Source organism: Phoenix dactylifera, chromosome 7 (assembly GCF_051530095.1).
Source record: "Phoenix dactylifera cultivar Ajwa chromosome 7, Ajwa_hap1_PhDact_Kaust_v1.1, whole genome shotgun sequence".
NCBI lineage: Eukaryota > Viridiplantae > Streptophyta > Magnoliopsida > Arecales > Arecaceae > Phoenix > Phoenix dactylifera.
In genome coordinates, this window is record NC_143196.1 from 30,348,989 (window position 1) to 30,362,731 (window position 13,743).

The following is a 13,743-nucleotide window of genomic DNA, read 5'->3' on the forward strand; positions in this document are numbered from 1 at the left end:
GACTGGAAAAAGTATTTTATGCTCATGCCAGTTCTGTTCCCGACCCATATGCTGCCTAAAAGATCTTAAAAAAGTTCTCAAGAAGCATCTAAAAACTGCACCCAAGTATTGGCATAAACACAAAAATCCAAATAGATCTACGATCAAACATTTTTCCTCAACTAATTCCGATAAAACAGTTAATGATTGCAAGAAAAAATATCCAATTCGTGTGCGCCATGAATGTAAATGTGAAGGATCCAACAAACCATGTAGACCCAAACCATAGGAGATATCCTTATCACTTGGCTAGGCGAGGGCCAAAACAATCCTTAGTTTCATGCAAGTTCAGGGATGCATCAAGTAAAACCGGACATGACAAAATTAAACCTGAATGAGCACAATTTATCACAACAGCAATCAATTTAAGACAACCAGTTCAGTATAGATATCAAAGTAAGAGTTATATATAATTTTCCATCTTATCTGTTTGAACAGACACCATGAGTGAAGGTTGGCCATGTTGATTTCCTTGGACGCTTTTACTTCAGGTGAATTACAGTATGGACAGTATTACTGGGTGGTATTGCCATTGAGGTTCCTAGCAAATTACAATTTCTGACGGCAAGATTGCTGGTTTGATTGCTATCGAAGAATCCAATGATCTAGACGAGAAGTTGGCTGGATGCATTTCTGGAGTCCATTTTGCAGAGCTTCACAGAGCTGCTCTCATTGGATGATTTCAAGACTTATTGAAATTGACTTCTCACATACATGATTAATTCTAGATTTATATGCTTTCATTTCCCAAGAAGTTTATTCTCATGGAACGCAAGATTTAAAACATTGTTGCATGTTTAGTCTCCTGAAAAATGAAGAAGTGGTCTGGAGGCGTCATATTAGTGTTTTTATTTACATTGCTGGTTTTGAGGTATGGGATAATGGAAAATCCACTGGCAGAAACATCACTTTATAATCCCTTTTCTCGCAATTCTTCTGACCATCTACGATGGCTGATTGTCAGAGATCCACCTGCAGCTCAAAATCCAGAAAATGGGTCCCAAGTAGTCCCAGCTGATACACTAGTTTCCAATCTTTTTCTGGCAAGAAATCTTTCTGACGGAGAGCTACGAGCTCTGCAGACTTGGTACCATTTGCACCACTTAATCAGTCAAGCAGAGGGCTTGCCTCATGCAGTTGAGGCTATCAAGGAAGCTGGAACTGCATGGGAAAGCCTTATGGTCTTAGTTGAAAATGAAAGACGGATTGGTTCTGGAAATGTCAGTGCACATCAGAAAGTGAAAGAGAAGCAGTGCCCATATTCTATTAGAAGAATGAATGCTTCAGAATTTGGTGATGGCATTTTTAAGTTGAAGATTCCTTGTGGACTTGTTCAGGGTTCTTCCATTACTTTTATTGGCACACCTGGTGGTCTTCTGGGTAATTTCCGTATAGATTTAACAGCAGCAGCACTTCCAGGGGAACCAGATCCTCCGATTATTTTGCATTACAATGTTCGTTTGCATGGTGATAAAATTACAGAGAATCCAGTAATTGTCCAAAATACGTGGACTGTAGCTAAGGATTGGGGTGCAGAGGAGCGTTGCCCTTCTCCAGATCATGATGATAATAAGAAAGGTAGTCATTGCTTGCAGAATTTCTAATCATGATTAAAGTTCTGTTTTATGGGTTTCTTGCCATCTATCTATGATGGTCTTCCTGCACAAAATGAAATTCTGGTTGCATATATTTCTTTCTTCTTCGCTGAACCAGTTCCTGTTTTGTTCTTGTGCATGTTGTCCATCTATGAATTTCCTTTTATAATATATATTGTATCGAGGTTTAGTTTTCGTTTTGCAGTAGTGATGTAATTAGTTTCATGTAAGAATTCCTCAAAATAATGGGATCATTGTGCTGTGATGTTCATAATAGTAGTTTTAGTTTTTTTTAATACCAGGAATCTTAAGGTTTTCACAATAAATTTTCTATTCTTATCTAGAACTTTTGGCTTATGATCTGCACCTTTGAGATGAATTTAATTCCTACATCAGACCATCACTGTTTTGATAGTGGAGGAATTATAGATGTTTTTTCCTGATTGTATAAGCTTACACCTTGGAGGCCAGTAATGATAGATTGTATAACCCAAATCATAGAAAGATATATATATATATATATATATATATATATATATATATAAGTTCAATATAAACTTCTTATTTCATTTATCAGATGCTGTCATACTATATGCTTATTGTTCCTTATTTAAGGCATCTGATATGTTTTAAGTGGACTCATTATGTGGGTGCTAATAAGTGATGACTTGGCATAAATAGCCTGGAGAACAAGCCTGCGCTATATAATCTGATACCCTTTTGCTTCCATTTTTTCATATTTGTTTAGTTTGTGAATTTTCTTTGCAATCCATTTTTTGTTATATGATTTTGTTTATGACTTCTTTTTATTGCAGTGGATGACTTGGAGAAGTGCAGTGCAATGGTGGGTAAAGACGACAGAAGAATCTTTGCATCTAGGCATTCCAATGCTTCAAGACAGCCTTCTACCACAAGAAAGGGTGCAAAACCTAGAATATATTTTCCATTTAAGCAAGGATATCTTGCTATAGCTACTCTTCGACTGGGAGAGGAGGGAATCCAAATGACAGTAGATGGGAAGCATATAACATCCTTTGCTTACCGAGAAGTACTAACACTGCTAGCACATCCATTTGTTTCTGTTCAGTTATTGATATAAGTCCAGGAAGCAACTGCCATTTTAGTTTAACCATCTTCAAATTTTTGTGTTGTCAGAGCTTGGAGCCATGGCTTGTCAGTGAAGCAAGGATTTCAGGAGACATTGAATTGATATCTGTCCTAGCCAGCGGCTTACCTACATCAGAAGATTTCGAGCATGTAATGGACTTAGAAATGCTGAAGTCACCACCTATGCCCATTCATAAAGCTGTGGATCTTTTTATTGGTATCTTTTCCACAGCAAACAATTTCAAGCGTAGGATGGCTGTTCGAAGAACATGGATGCAATATGATGCTGTGAAATCTGGTGCAGTAGCAGTGCGGTTTTTTGTTGGCTTAGTAAGAATAGAAGATATTATGCTTTCTTAAGAGCATCTGGCTTATTGCCTGCTAAGACTGCCGAACTAGAACAAAATTAGTTGGAAATTAGTAACTCGTACACGTTAGGCTTGTTAATTGCAGTCTGCTTTAAAATGCTTGACTCATTCTATAGCTTTCATGCTGTGCTAATTATCCAACTTACATATCTACTTTTCAGTTTGCCCAATCACCTTAGTATGTTCCCACATTAAATGTTAAAGTTATGCCCTCTTTGTAATCATAGCACATACATCTGAATGGCCTAACACTTCGTACTGCAGAAATAATCTGGCAAGCTAGATTGAATCTAGGAGTGTAGGCAACTTTTAATCACTATGAGTATCCATATTTTGTTCAGTATATGGATACTTATTTTTATGTGACGCAAGTTTTAGCCTTCTTTGTGATAGCAAATTTGCCTCCGGTTTTCTTTGCCCTTTTGTTTAAATTTTTATTTGTTTTTATATATATGTATTCCTAATTATTTGTCCTTCTATATAATAGGCTAGTTTTGAAAGCTTGCACAAACAGTTACCTTAAACAATATCTTGTGTTTCTTCACAGCACAAAAACCAAATGGTGAATGGAGAACTTTGGAATGAGGCACACACCTATGGAGATATCCAGTTAATGCCGTTTGTTGATTATTATAGTCTGATTACCTGGAAAACCATTGCCATTTGCATCTACGGGGTAAATTTGCACCTCAGTTAATGAAATACCAGTAGTTTTGTTGGCTTATTTGATATTTTCTTTTTTATCTTCTGACTGGTTATTTCATTTGGTCTAACAGACAGAAGTTGTATCTGCCAAGTATGTAATGAAAACAGATGATGATGCTTTTGTCCGTGTAGATGAGGTGCTTTCTTCTTTAAATAATACAAATGTCACGCATGGGCTACTATATGGAAGGATCAACTCCGCTTCTCAACCTCACCGAAATGTTGACAGCAAATGGTATATAAGTCATGAGGTAATTTCAATGTTACATCTACCTATCAAGTAGTTTGCCAATGAAAAAACACCATGGAGGAAGACTGATTTTCAAAATGCCTGATTACTTCATGGTGCAATATCTGTCAAGCATAACCAGCACAAAATTTGCTGTTGGTTCGGGAAACTCCTTTTGACTTTGGAGTTAAACTTGTGATTTGTCTAGTAAAATGGTGCCCCCATCCGGAGGTTTTTCTGTTAGACTGACTTTTGCTTTATATCTAAGTTTTTCCTTGCTTTCAGCGCTGATGTTTGTCTTTCCTAGATCCATTTCCAACATTTTTGTGATCTGTCGCAGCATCTAGAAATTGTGGACAGAATTACCTACCCTTCACTAGTATTGGTGCTATTCACATGACTTCTCAAGGCTAATAACCGTGCTTGCTGCCTTCCTTGTTGAGAATATTTAAGCTTTGTGTCTAGTGGCTGAACTTCTCAATGCAAATCCCTTTATCTTTTTATGTCCCAACACTATGTAACATTAACTTGCTTTTGAAAGTTATAATTTTTAGCCTCTTAAGTGTGCTGCCCAATTTCAATATCTTTTTTTATTCAAGTATATTTGTTGATATTAGAAACTTCTTCATGCCCCTAGATTTCCTAGCTCAAATATTCAGTGTTTTGCTAGTTACGCTGCATGTGATCTCATCTGTTTTTTTTTTACACAAAATATATATTGACATTTAGTTTACTACACAAGGAAGACTCAAAATACAAAGGATTTATTTGTAAGCTGTATGAAAGTTCCACAACATGTGTATTGTCGTTATCGTGTGTATTTTTGTTAGCTTTACTTGTTGCGTCTCACTTGTTCTATCTTGATTCACTTATGGTTTAGCTGTTTTCTTTATTCTTACTTAAGTTGCACTGTTTCTTTTTTATGAAGGAATGGCCTGGAGATAAATATCCTCCTTGGGCACACGGGCCAGGTTATGTTGTGTCACAAGATATTGCAAAGGCAGTTTACAAGCAGCACAAAAGGGGTCGATTAAAGGTACTTGACCTTTCGTTATTCTTGGTGTAATTAAGATATGTAAAGTAACTTCAGGCCTGCCAGGACTTGTCTTCTGTCTTGCTTTATGAGAATGTGGGATGCCACACATTATTAAAATGTACTGATTAGTGGTAGCATGCATGTTCTTTCGAGCTAGATTGCTTTCTTTTTCTTGTTTCTTTTTCCTTTTTTTTAGGGGAAGCTATATTGCATGTTTAAAATTGAAAATATTGTTCATGTGCAGATGTTCAAATTGGAAGATGTGGCAATGGGCATATGGATAGATGAGATGAAGAAGCGAGGGTTGGATGTTAAATATGTGAAGGAGGAGCGAGTCTATACTGAAGGTTGCGAGGCTGGTTACGTGGTTGCCCATTATCAGGAGCCTCGGGAGATGCTATGCCTATGGGGAAAGCTCCAGCAGGCACATCGGGCAACATGTTGTGGAGAATGATGTGCGTTGAGGATGTTTCTGAGCTTGCATGAGAAGAGATTTTTTTTCCATGGCATGCCATTTCTTATGCTTACTGAGAATTATAGGAGAGGATTTTGCCGATATGCAGGAAGAGAACCGACCAGAGGTTTTGGTTTACCATGGATTAATATGTAGATTATTGGCTGAGATTCTGATATGGTTGCTACCGAGTCCTTTGTTGGTGGCAGTTTTAGGTAGATACAACTGACTCGTTGACTAGCATTCAGGATGATGTTAGGATTAAGACTTCCCTTCCGTACCATATCTTGGGTAGGTCTACCATATTGTTAGCGGAGTTCTCATTACACTAGACGGAGAGGGTATATGATTGTAAAGATTTTTACTTAGAGCAATCTAATTCAGTTCATTCCTATGAAGTTTGTCTGTTCATCTCCATTTTTATGTATCATCAAATTTGAGCCTGAGCATTCAAGAGGTGCAATTGGCCTAAATAACTCAATAGGGAGGTGTATTTGATAGATGCATGCTGTAGCATTTGAGAGTTACCTTTTTCATTTTTTTTTGGATCACCACTTCCGTGCTTGATTTATGGGAGTATGTTCTGCATGATATAACATTTGAGAGAAACCTTTTTCATTTTTTTCGGTCATCAATTTCGTTCTTGATTTTTCAGTATGTTGGGCGCAGGAGTTGTTCAATGCTTGTTAGTCGAGCAAAGGCTACCTTATTGATGATTGTGATCCTCTATAAAATTACCTTATTGATGTTTGTGATATCATTACCTTATGCATTCTATCGTTTCAGGATATCTGTCATCAATGTATAAAATTGATCAACACCGACAGATAATAGAGCAAGGTTACTTATTTGTTTGTTTGCTTATTTATTTATTCTTTGTGCTCACCGTAAGTGCTCTTGACGTATTTGGTGTCTTTTTCTGATACATCAAATAAATAACAATCTAGTTTTCTTTCTCCCCCCCCCTCGTTGTTTTCTTAAACAGATTTCCTTTTCAACAAAAATGAAAAAGCCAATATGCTTAGATTACATAATATGAGACTGAATTGTAGTGGCTTAACGAAATCAGAAATCAGTAGTACAAAGTGTATGCCATTGTAATATGAAGTTTAAGAACACTAAACTACAGATTTTGGGCAAGGAATATACCTCCCAGATGATGAAAGGACCAAATGACCAATTATATTAGACTGTAATGCCTTTCCACTCTTATCCAAGAGAACACACCATTGGGAAGTATGTAGTGCCTGAAGTTTGAGGCAATTCCTTTGGCCAAGGATTGCCTTCCTCCAATTTGCTGTCCTGTCCTACCTTAAATCTTCAAACCACTCCTTGCAGTCCAATACCACAAAAGATACACTTGTTACTTAAAAACAATAACATGAACCGAATGCTCCTAGACTCTAAATTGTCCAACGAATCTATTCTCTATAATTAGATCATAGAAACACTTTCAGATGATAGTGCTCTTCGCCCAGTAATCAGGTTGCAGTGGTTGTGCCTTGAACCGTACAATGTCGGTCAGGTAGACATGCACCCATGCCAAATCTTGTATTAACGGCTACTGAGGACTGTGACTGTTCTCTCCAAAAGCACTAGTTCCAGGTTTAAGACCAAAAAAGACTGTAACTGTTCTCTCCAAAAGCACTAGTTCCAGGTTTAAGACCAAAAAAAAAAAAAGGTTCAGTAACTTGCCTTTTAGCGGATGAAGGAGTGGATATGGTCCTGTCCTCATTTGATCATTTTGACGGTCGGATGCAGCATCGATTCCACAATCATCAGGACCATGAGAACTAAAGAATACAATTTGTAACATGAAAAGTTAAGACACAAGGTCTCTATTTTGTCCAAAAGATAAATCAATCAAGTGCAACCCTACGTCAGAAGGGATTGAAGTTACAGTAAAACTAAAGCCAGTTAATACCTTCAATACCACCAAACAAATGGAGCATTTAGTAAATATTTACAAGAATTCTCATCTTTAATCTTCTTCTGCAATTAAATAATACATGGCTTTAATTAATATATTGATCTAATTAATACTTAGCTTTCGTCTTATTAATAATAATGCGGAACGCCAGAAGGATCTACTAAAATGCAGTTAAAGTGAGATATAAATATGAGAAAAAGGTTTGATATTTTTTACTAGAGGATTGATAATAAATGAAGACACAATCATGGTAACACGTGAAAATACATAACTCTACACGATTACGAACCATACCACAATGACCTTGGATTGTTATCTCATGTACATTTCAACACTAGTCCATATGTTGAAGGTTCTTGAATTTAAATTTTTCTTTATTAGAATTTTGAATCTTGATCATCATTCTTCTCAAACTGGACTATGAAGACTAAGTCTACTTTTATGCAAAAATCATGCAAACAAAGAGATCTTTCAGTCAGATATATACACTTTTTTAACCACTTGAAATTTGAGAATGGAGAGAAACATCTATACTTGCCTAACTAAACTTATAGAAGAATTAAAAATGAACAAAATTAATAGTTGTATCTAGACTCCCTCTTTTGTAGCAAGATGTATAATAGTCATGAGGTAGAAGTATAGTGATATGTAAAATCTTGAAAAGTTAATTATGCAAAATAAAAAAAATAATATAAAAAAGATTTTTTTTTTTTTTGTAAAACTATATAAAATTTTGTGCTGATGATAAATATATAATTTTTATTTTGAAGGACAAACATGCAATTAAACACATGATGAGGAGTGCATATGCAAAAATCTTTTAAAAAAATAAAACAACAATATAATGTAGTAGCATTTATCACCACAATATAAAATAAGTAATTCATACATTTTGTTTGAAGAATGTCATTTGACCACAACAATGCATGTGATGCAAATTTTTATTTCAAAAACTATACTTGTAGGTTTTCGGAAAAAAAAAGACTTGACTTTTCATATTTTATACTAAACTGTTTCAAATCTTGAAAGAACATATATATATATATATATATATATATATATAATTAGACTTTTAAACACACACACACACACACAGTTTCTAGGCCACGATACGAGCCTATTGATATTGTGCACTCTCTAAAAATATGTAAAATTTCAATTTTTCTTTTAATTAATATAAATTATTGAGTTACTAGTTCATAGGATATTAATATATTGGCTACAATTTTTTTTTATAATATCAAACAATATTCATATTAAATTAATTTTACTATATTATTTTAGTTCTTACGTATTGGCAGAGGAGACTCAGTTGCATCCAAAGTGCAAAAGAAGGATACACCTTCCCTCATGCTTATCAATCATTCGATCATCTATTGCACAACTCTTAAAGCATTTTGAACTCCATCGTTCATTTGCCAATGCAGGCATTGAAGCGGAATGGGGATGATCCGGTTGTTGATGAGGTGCGAAGGAAGGTGCAAGCTTCATTTGTGTGAAGGATACAACTGGGCTCGTTACTTAATCATGGTTGTCCATGATTTGTGCGAGGTATTGATCGGATAAACCCCATGCCATACATGGGCAGAAGGTTAGTGGGCCTATCCAATCATAGCCATGGGGCTAATCATGGACGGCCATGATTGGACAACTAGCTCTCTCCGATATAGGATCCCGATTTATTTGGATTGCATGTGCTTGCTTGGAAGAGGTCCAATTTTTGCATGAAAAGGTGGTATCATCATAGCATTTCTGAAAAATAATATGAATCTTTCACCAATATTGCCGGCATCTCTCTCATTAAGTGAAACTACATGAGAACTGTTTGGGAAAAGAATGAAACTAAAGGGTTTAGCGTATGCTTAACGTGTAAGGCCCAATAGTTCCACATCGGAAAGATTCATTCTAGAGCCTAGACATATGAGATGGGTGTCTTCAAATCCTGCAGACGCATTTTGAGAGGAAAACAAAATCAGGGAGGGATGAAGGACGTTTGCGTGAAGCTCCGGAACCGGACAATATCTAGCAGGGGAGCTCCGTATTTCTCCCCTCATGTGGCCCCCACGTGGGCACTGGGTGTCTCACGTGCCCCGCGCAGGAGGGGGCGTGACATTTGGTATCAGAGCCGAGAACGACTTTTGTTCGATGGTGGGAAGGGTATAAGGCCCAATAGTCCCACATTGGAAAGACTCGTTCCAGAGCCTGGGGATATGAGACGGATGTCTCTAAATCCTGCAGATGTATTTTGGGTGGAAAATAAAACGAGGAAGGGGTCTGAGCGGTGCGTGCGGGCCCCAAAACTGACAATATCTGGCAGGGGAGCCCTGTGTTCCCCCCTCATATGACCCCCATGTGGGCACTGGGTGCGCACGTGCCCCGCGGAGGTGGGGGCGTGATATTTAGTATCAGAGCCGAGGACGGCTCTTGTCTGATGGTGGAAAAGGTGTGATGCTCAATAGTCCCATATTGGAAAGACTCATTCTCAAGCCTCAGCATATGAGACGGGTGTCTCCAAATCCTGCAGATGCATTTTGGAAGGAAAACAAAATCGGAGAGGGATGAAGGACGCTTGCGTGAAGCCCCGAAACTGGACAATATATGGCAGGGGAGCCCCGTGTTTTCCCCCTCATGTGGCCCCTACGTGGGCACTGGGTGCCTCACATACCCCGCGCAGACGGGGGCGTGACATTTGGTATCAGAGCCGAGGACGGCTCTTGTCCGATGGTGGGAAGGGTGTGAGGCCCAATAGTCCCACATCGAAAAGACTTGTTCTAGAGCCTGAGCATTTGAGGCGGATGTCTCTAAATCCTACATACGCGTTTTGGGTGGAAAATAAAACCGGGAAGGAATCTGAGCGGTGCGTGCGGTCTTCAGAACCAGACAATATCTAGCAGAAAAGCCCCGTGTTCCTCCCTTATGTGGCCCCCACGTGGGTGCTGGGTGCCGCACGTGCCCCGCGGAGGCAGGGCGTGACATAAAGTCTCAATTGTATTGTTCATTGCTACTCCTAAGTTACAACAAGAATAACTACTGTAGCAGCAACAAAACAAAACTAATCACTTCAACATGACACCTAACAACAGTTCCAAAAAATTTGACAGCCCCATATGACACCCAACAACTTTCATGCCGGTAAACAGGCTTTATAGATGAAAACCCAGAGAGGAGTTGGCACGTGTGCAAATCGATCTGGCCATTGGGCCAATGTCAACTTGAGTCAATGCCACCGTGACAGTATCATTCTAACTTTCTAAGTATTGGAGCATGGGACTTACTAGGGCACCGCGTTAAAATTTTAGGTAGCTTTCTTGTTCGCATCAATATCCATCCTTTAAGATAGAATTATAGGATAATGGGAGCAATTCGATGATCTTATGAAATGAAACATGTCTATGGAGGAGCTATCGTTGTTGTGAATTGGATAGTGTCATGTGTTGCTAATTTTACGGGATCTACTATGTAGATGGTCTTGACAAATATTCGTTCTAAATTGTTTGATATTTTATTTCAAGGATGAGGTGGGATGCAGGGTGGAACGCTGGGATTAGCCCTTTATAATAAAAAAATTTCCGCTAAAAGATTACACATCATTTAGATCCTTTTGGGAAAGCATGACTTCTAATAAATGCCCTTTCTATGGCCATACTAATTATTTCAAAGATTTTTATCCGGTACCTAAAGCGTTATACCAGGCTACTCTCTATTCATCTCGTCCACGTATTTCAATATGCGTAAAACCGAAAAAGGTAAAGGCAAACTGGCGTTAAAACCGGAAGGTTGGGGGTGAAAACTTTAATCCCAGATTCGACCAAATTACAAGTAAACTTGCATATTTTTATCCGCTGGCCCGCTAAATCGGTAACCAAGTATCATAATGTGAATGGCCAGAAATTTTTTGAAATAGTTTACTACAGTTTATCTACCACTAACTGGAGTGCTGTAAGTGGCTCATAGCCAACTTTGCCCATGCCTTTCTTTTTTCTCCGAAAATTATCACTTTCCTACCCTGGAATGTAGATACATTGTTCTTGGTATTCTCAGTTATTCTCAAGGGGGATTGTATCTATTTCACAAATATTTCGATTGTCTATTTACGTATATGTTTTTACCGTTCATTCTCTTTGTAGCTCTCTTTTTCCCCTTCCTCTCGGTAAATCAGACTCTTCCAACTCCTACTAACTTTGCATAGGAACAGAAGGCTGTTCAGGTGGGCATGCAGACAACGACAATCTGGATCTCTATGGCCTTTGAGTAGCCTCTCGAAAGGTTCTCTATTACCTACCCCTGTTTTTATGCTCTTTCTAATCTTTTTTATCCCCGCTTGCTTGCTGTTTTGTCTGTTTTACCTTTGAGGGGAGGGCCGGTGGGTGAGGCCGGAGAGGGAGGGAGTTGCATGTAGGGCATGGTATCACGTCCTTTTCTCTGTAATATTTCTCTGTCCTCCATTGTCTGTGATATGGAAAAACTGCCCCCACTTTGTCTTGTTATTCAAAATATTAATTTGCTTGCCCAAAACATTAGATGGTGTGGCATACGAGGTTAATTCATACCATCAGTCTCGCCAAATAATTCATAGCATCAGTGTCGCTTTGTTGACCCAAAAAATACAATTAGGATCTGGACTTCCTAGGAATTATGGTGGCTTATTGGGAATTTCCTCAGGCCTTGTGCGCAGCACGTGATATATTGATGCATTGATGGTCTATATACATAAATGTATGTGTGTATAGAAAGAGAGAAAGTTGTATTTGGCAACATTTGAGTTGAACTCTGTTTAAATTTGGTTATATTTATATTGAACAATAAGGATTTCAAATCGACCAATGATTTACCATCTCTAAATTATTTATCAAATATGAGTCGATATTTGAGTGCAATCAGGTCTACCTCTCTAGATATGGATTATCGATTTGAGATCTTCATTATTTAATATAGATTTGACCAAATTTGAGTAAAGATCCACTTGAGTGCAGTCATGTCTATCTTTCTCTCTCTCTATATATAGAGAAAGTTAGACTAGGCTATACTCTAGTGTAGCCAAGTCCAGATTTAGTCTTCTCTGCCTGTTGGATCGACATGGATCATGAAATCTAGAAACATATTGTTCATAGCAATCCTGCTGCAACATCCAAAAAAAAAAAAAAAAAAAAAATATAAAAAAGACAAAGCATTAATGGGATGCAATAACACTTATATTTTTTTTTTCCAGTGCAACATCATCTTTCATGGGATGGGATGTAATATACCGCCCTCTCTCCCTGGTCTGGCTTAGACCATATCCTTTTCTATTTATTTTTGTTTTATTCCTATAGACTAAGTATTTATTATCTAGAGGTTAATGTTTATAGTGGCCACATTAGTATTTATTTCTTCAGAGTGGTGTTTACTCCCAGCAAATTTGTATTTATTTTTGAGCACTTAGTGTTTATTCCTTTAAATTTTTTATTTATCCTTTTTTGTTGTTGTTTGTTATCAGGTACTCCTCATTTGATGGAGGATAATTATTTTTTTTGTTGATTTTTGAGATATTTATGTTTCACCACAAACGCAAAGGAGGATGGGGTTGGGGGCCGGGGAAGGCCGGTGGGCACGGACGACAGATTTATGTTAGAATAGTTATCCTGGGATAAACAAGTTTGACTGGAAAAAGTATTTTATGTTCTTAATAAGCCTCATGCCAGTCCTGTTCCCGACCCATATGCTGCCTAAAAGATCTTAAAAAAGTTCTCAAGAAGCATCGATCTAAAAACTGCACCCATGTATTGGCATAAACACAAAAATCCAAATAGATCTACGATCAAACATTTTTCCTCAATTATTTCTGACAAAACAGTTAATGATTGCAAGAAAAATATCCAATTCGTGTGAGCTATGAATGTAAATGTGGAGGATCTAACAAAGGTGCATGCCCGACTGGTTGCGTGGACATGTACCCAACCATATTACCAATCCATGTAGACCCAAACCATAGGAGACATCCTTATCACTTGGCTAGGCGAGGGCCGAAACAATCCTTAGTTTCATACAAGTTCAGGGACGCATCAAGTAAAACCGGACATGACACAATTAAACCTGAATGAGCACAATTTGTCACAACAGCAATCAATTTAAGACAACCGGTTCAGTGTAGATATCAAACGAAGAGTTATATATTATTTTCCCTCTCCTTTGGAACTGTCAATAACCTCTAATTGGGACTGCAATATCATTTTTATGGAGGGAATGCCATATTTCGTTTTCAAACAAACCATCTCCCCCAAGCCTATATGACTAAAGTACG

The 13,743-nt window shown here is 37.7% G+C and overlaps 1 protein-coding gene across 1 annotated transcript; it reads left to right on the plus strand.

Annotated features, from left to right (window-relative positions):
* The first annotated feature begins 648 nt into the window (after positions 1 to 648).
* On the plus strand, positions 649 to 5,869 carry LOC148703007 (beta-1,3-galactosyltransferase GALT1-like). The gene is made up of 7 exons (XM_088701603.2): positions 649 to 1,617; positions 2,450 to 2,682; positions 2,790 to 3,071; positions 3,657 to 3,785; positions 3,886 to 4,065; positions 4,972 to 5,079; positions 5,324 to 5,869. Exons 1-7 carry the CDS (start codon positions 852 to 854, stop codon positions 5,531 to 5,533), a joined length of 1,908 nt encoding a protein of 635 aa, XP_088557729.2. The 5' UTR covers positions 649 to 851; the 3' UTR covers positions 5,534 to 5,869.
* Positions 5,870 to 13,743: the final 7,874 nt, after the last annotated feature.

What these genes read in the sequence shown, in the direction of transcription:
- LOC148703007 (XM_088701603.2), top strand. Translation starts at nt 852, where the DNA reads ATGAAGAAGTGGTCTGGAGGCGTCATATTAGTGTTTTTATTTACATTG. An exon ending in CATCCTTTGCTTACCGAGAA is followed by an intron (nt 2,683 to 2,789) that starts GTACTAACACTG and finishes TTGTGTTGTCAG; the next exon opens with AGCTTGGAGCCATGGCTTGT. An exon ending in ACAAAAGGGGTCGATTAAAG is followed by an intron (nt 5,080 to 5,323) that starts GTACTTGACCTT and finishes GTTCATGTGCAG; the next exon opens with ATGTTCAAATTGGAAGATGT.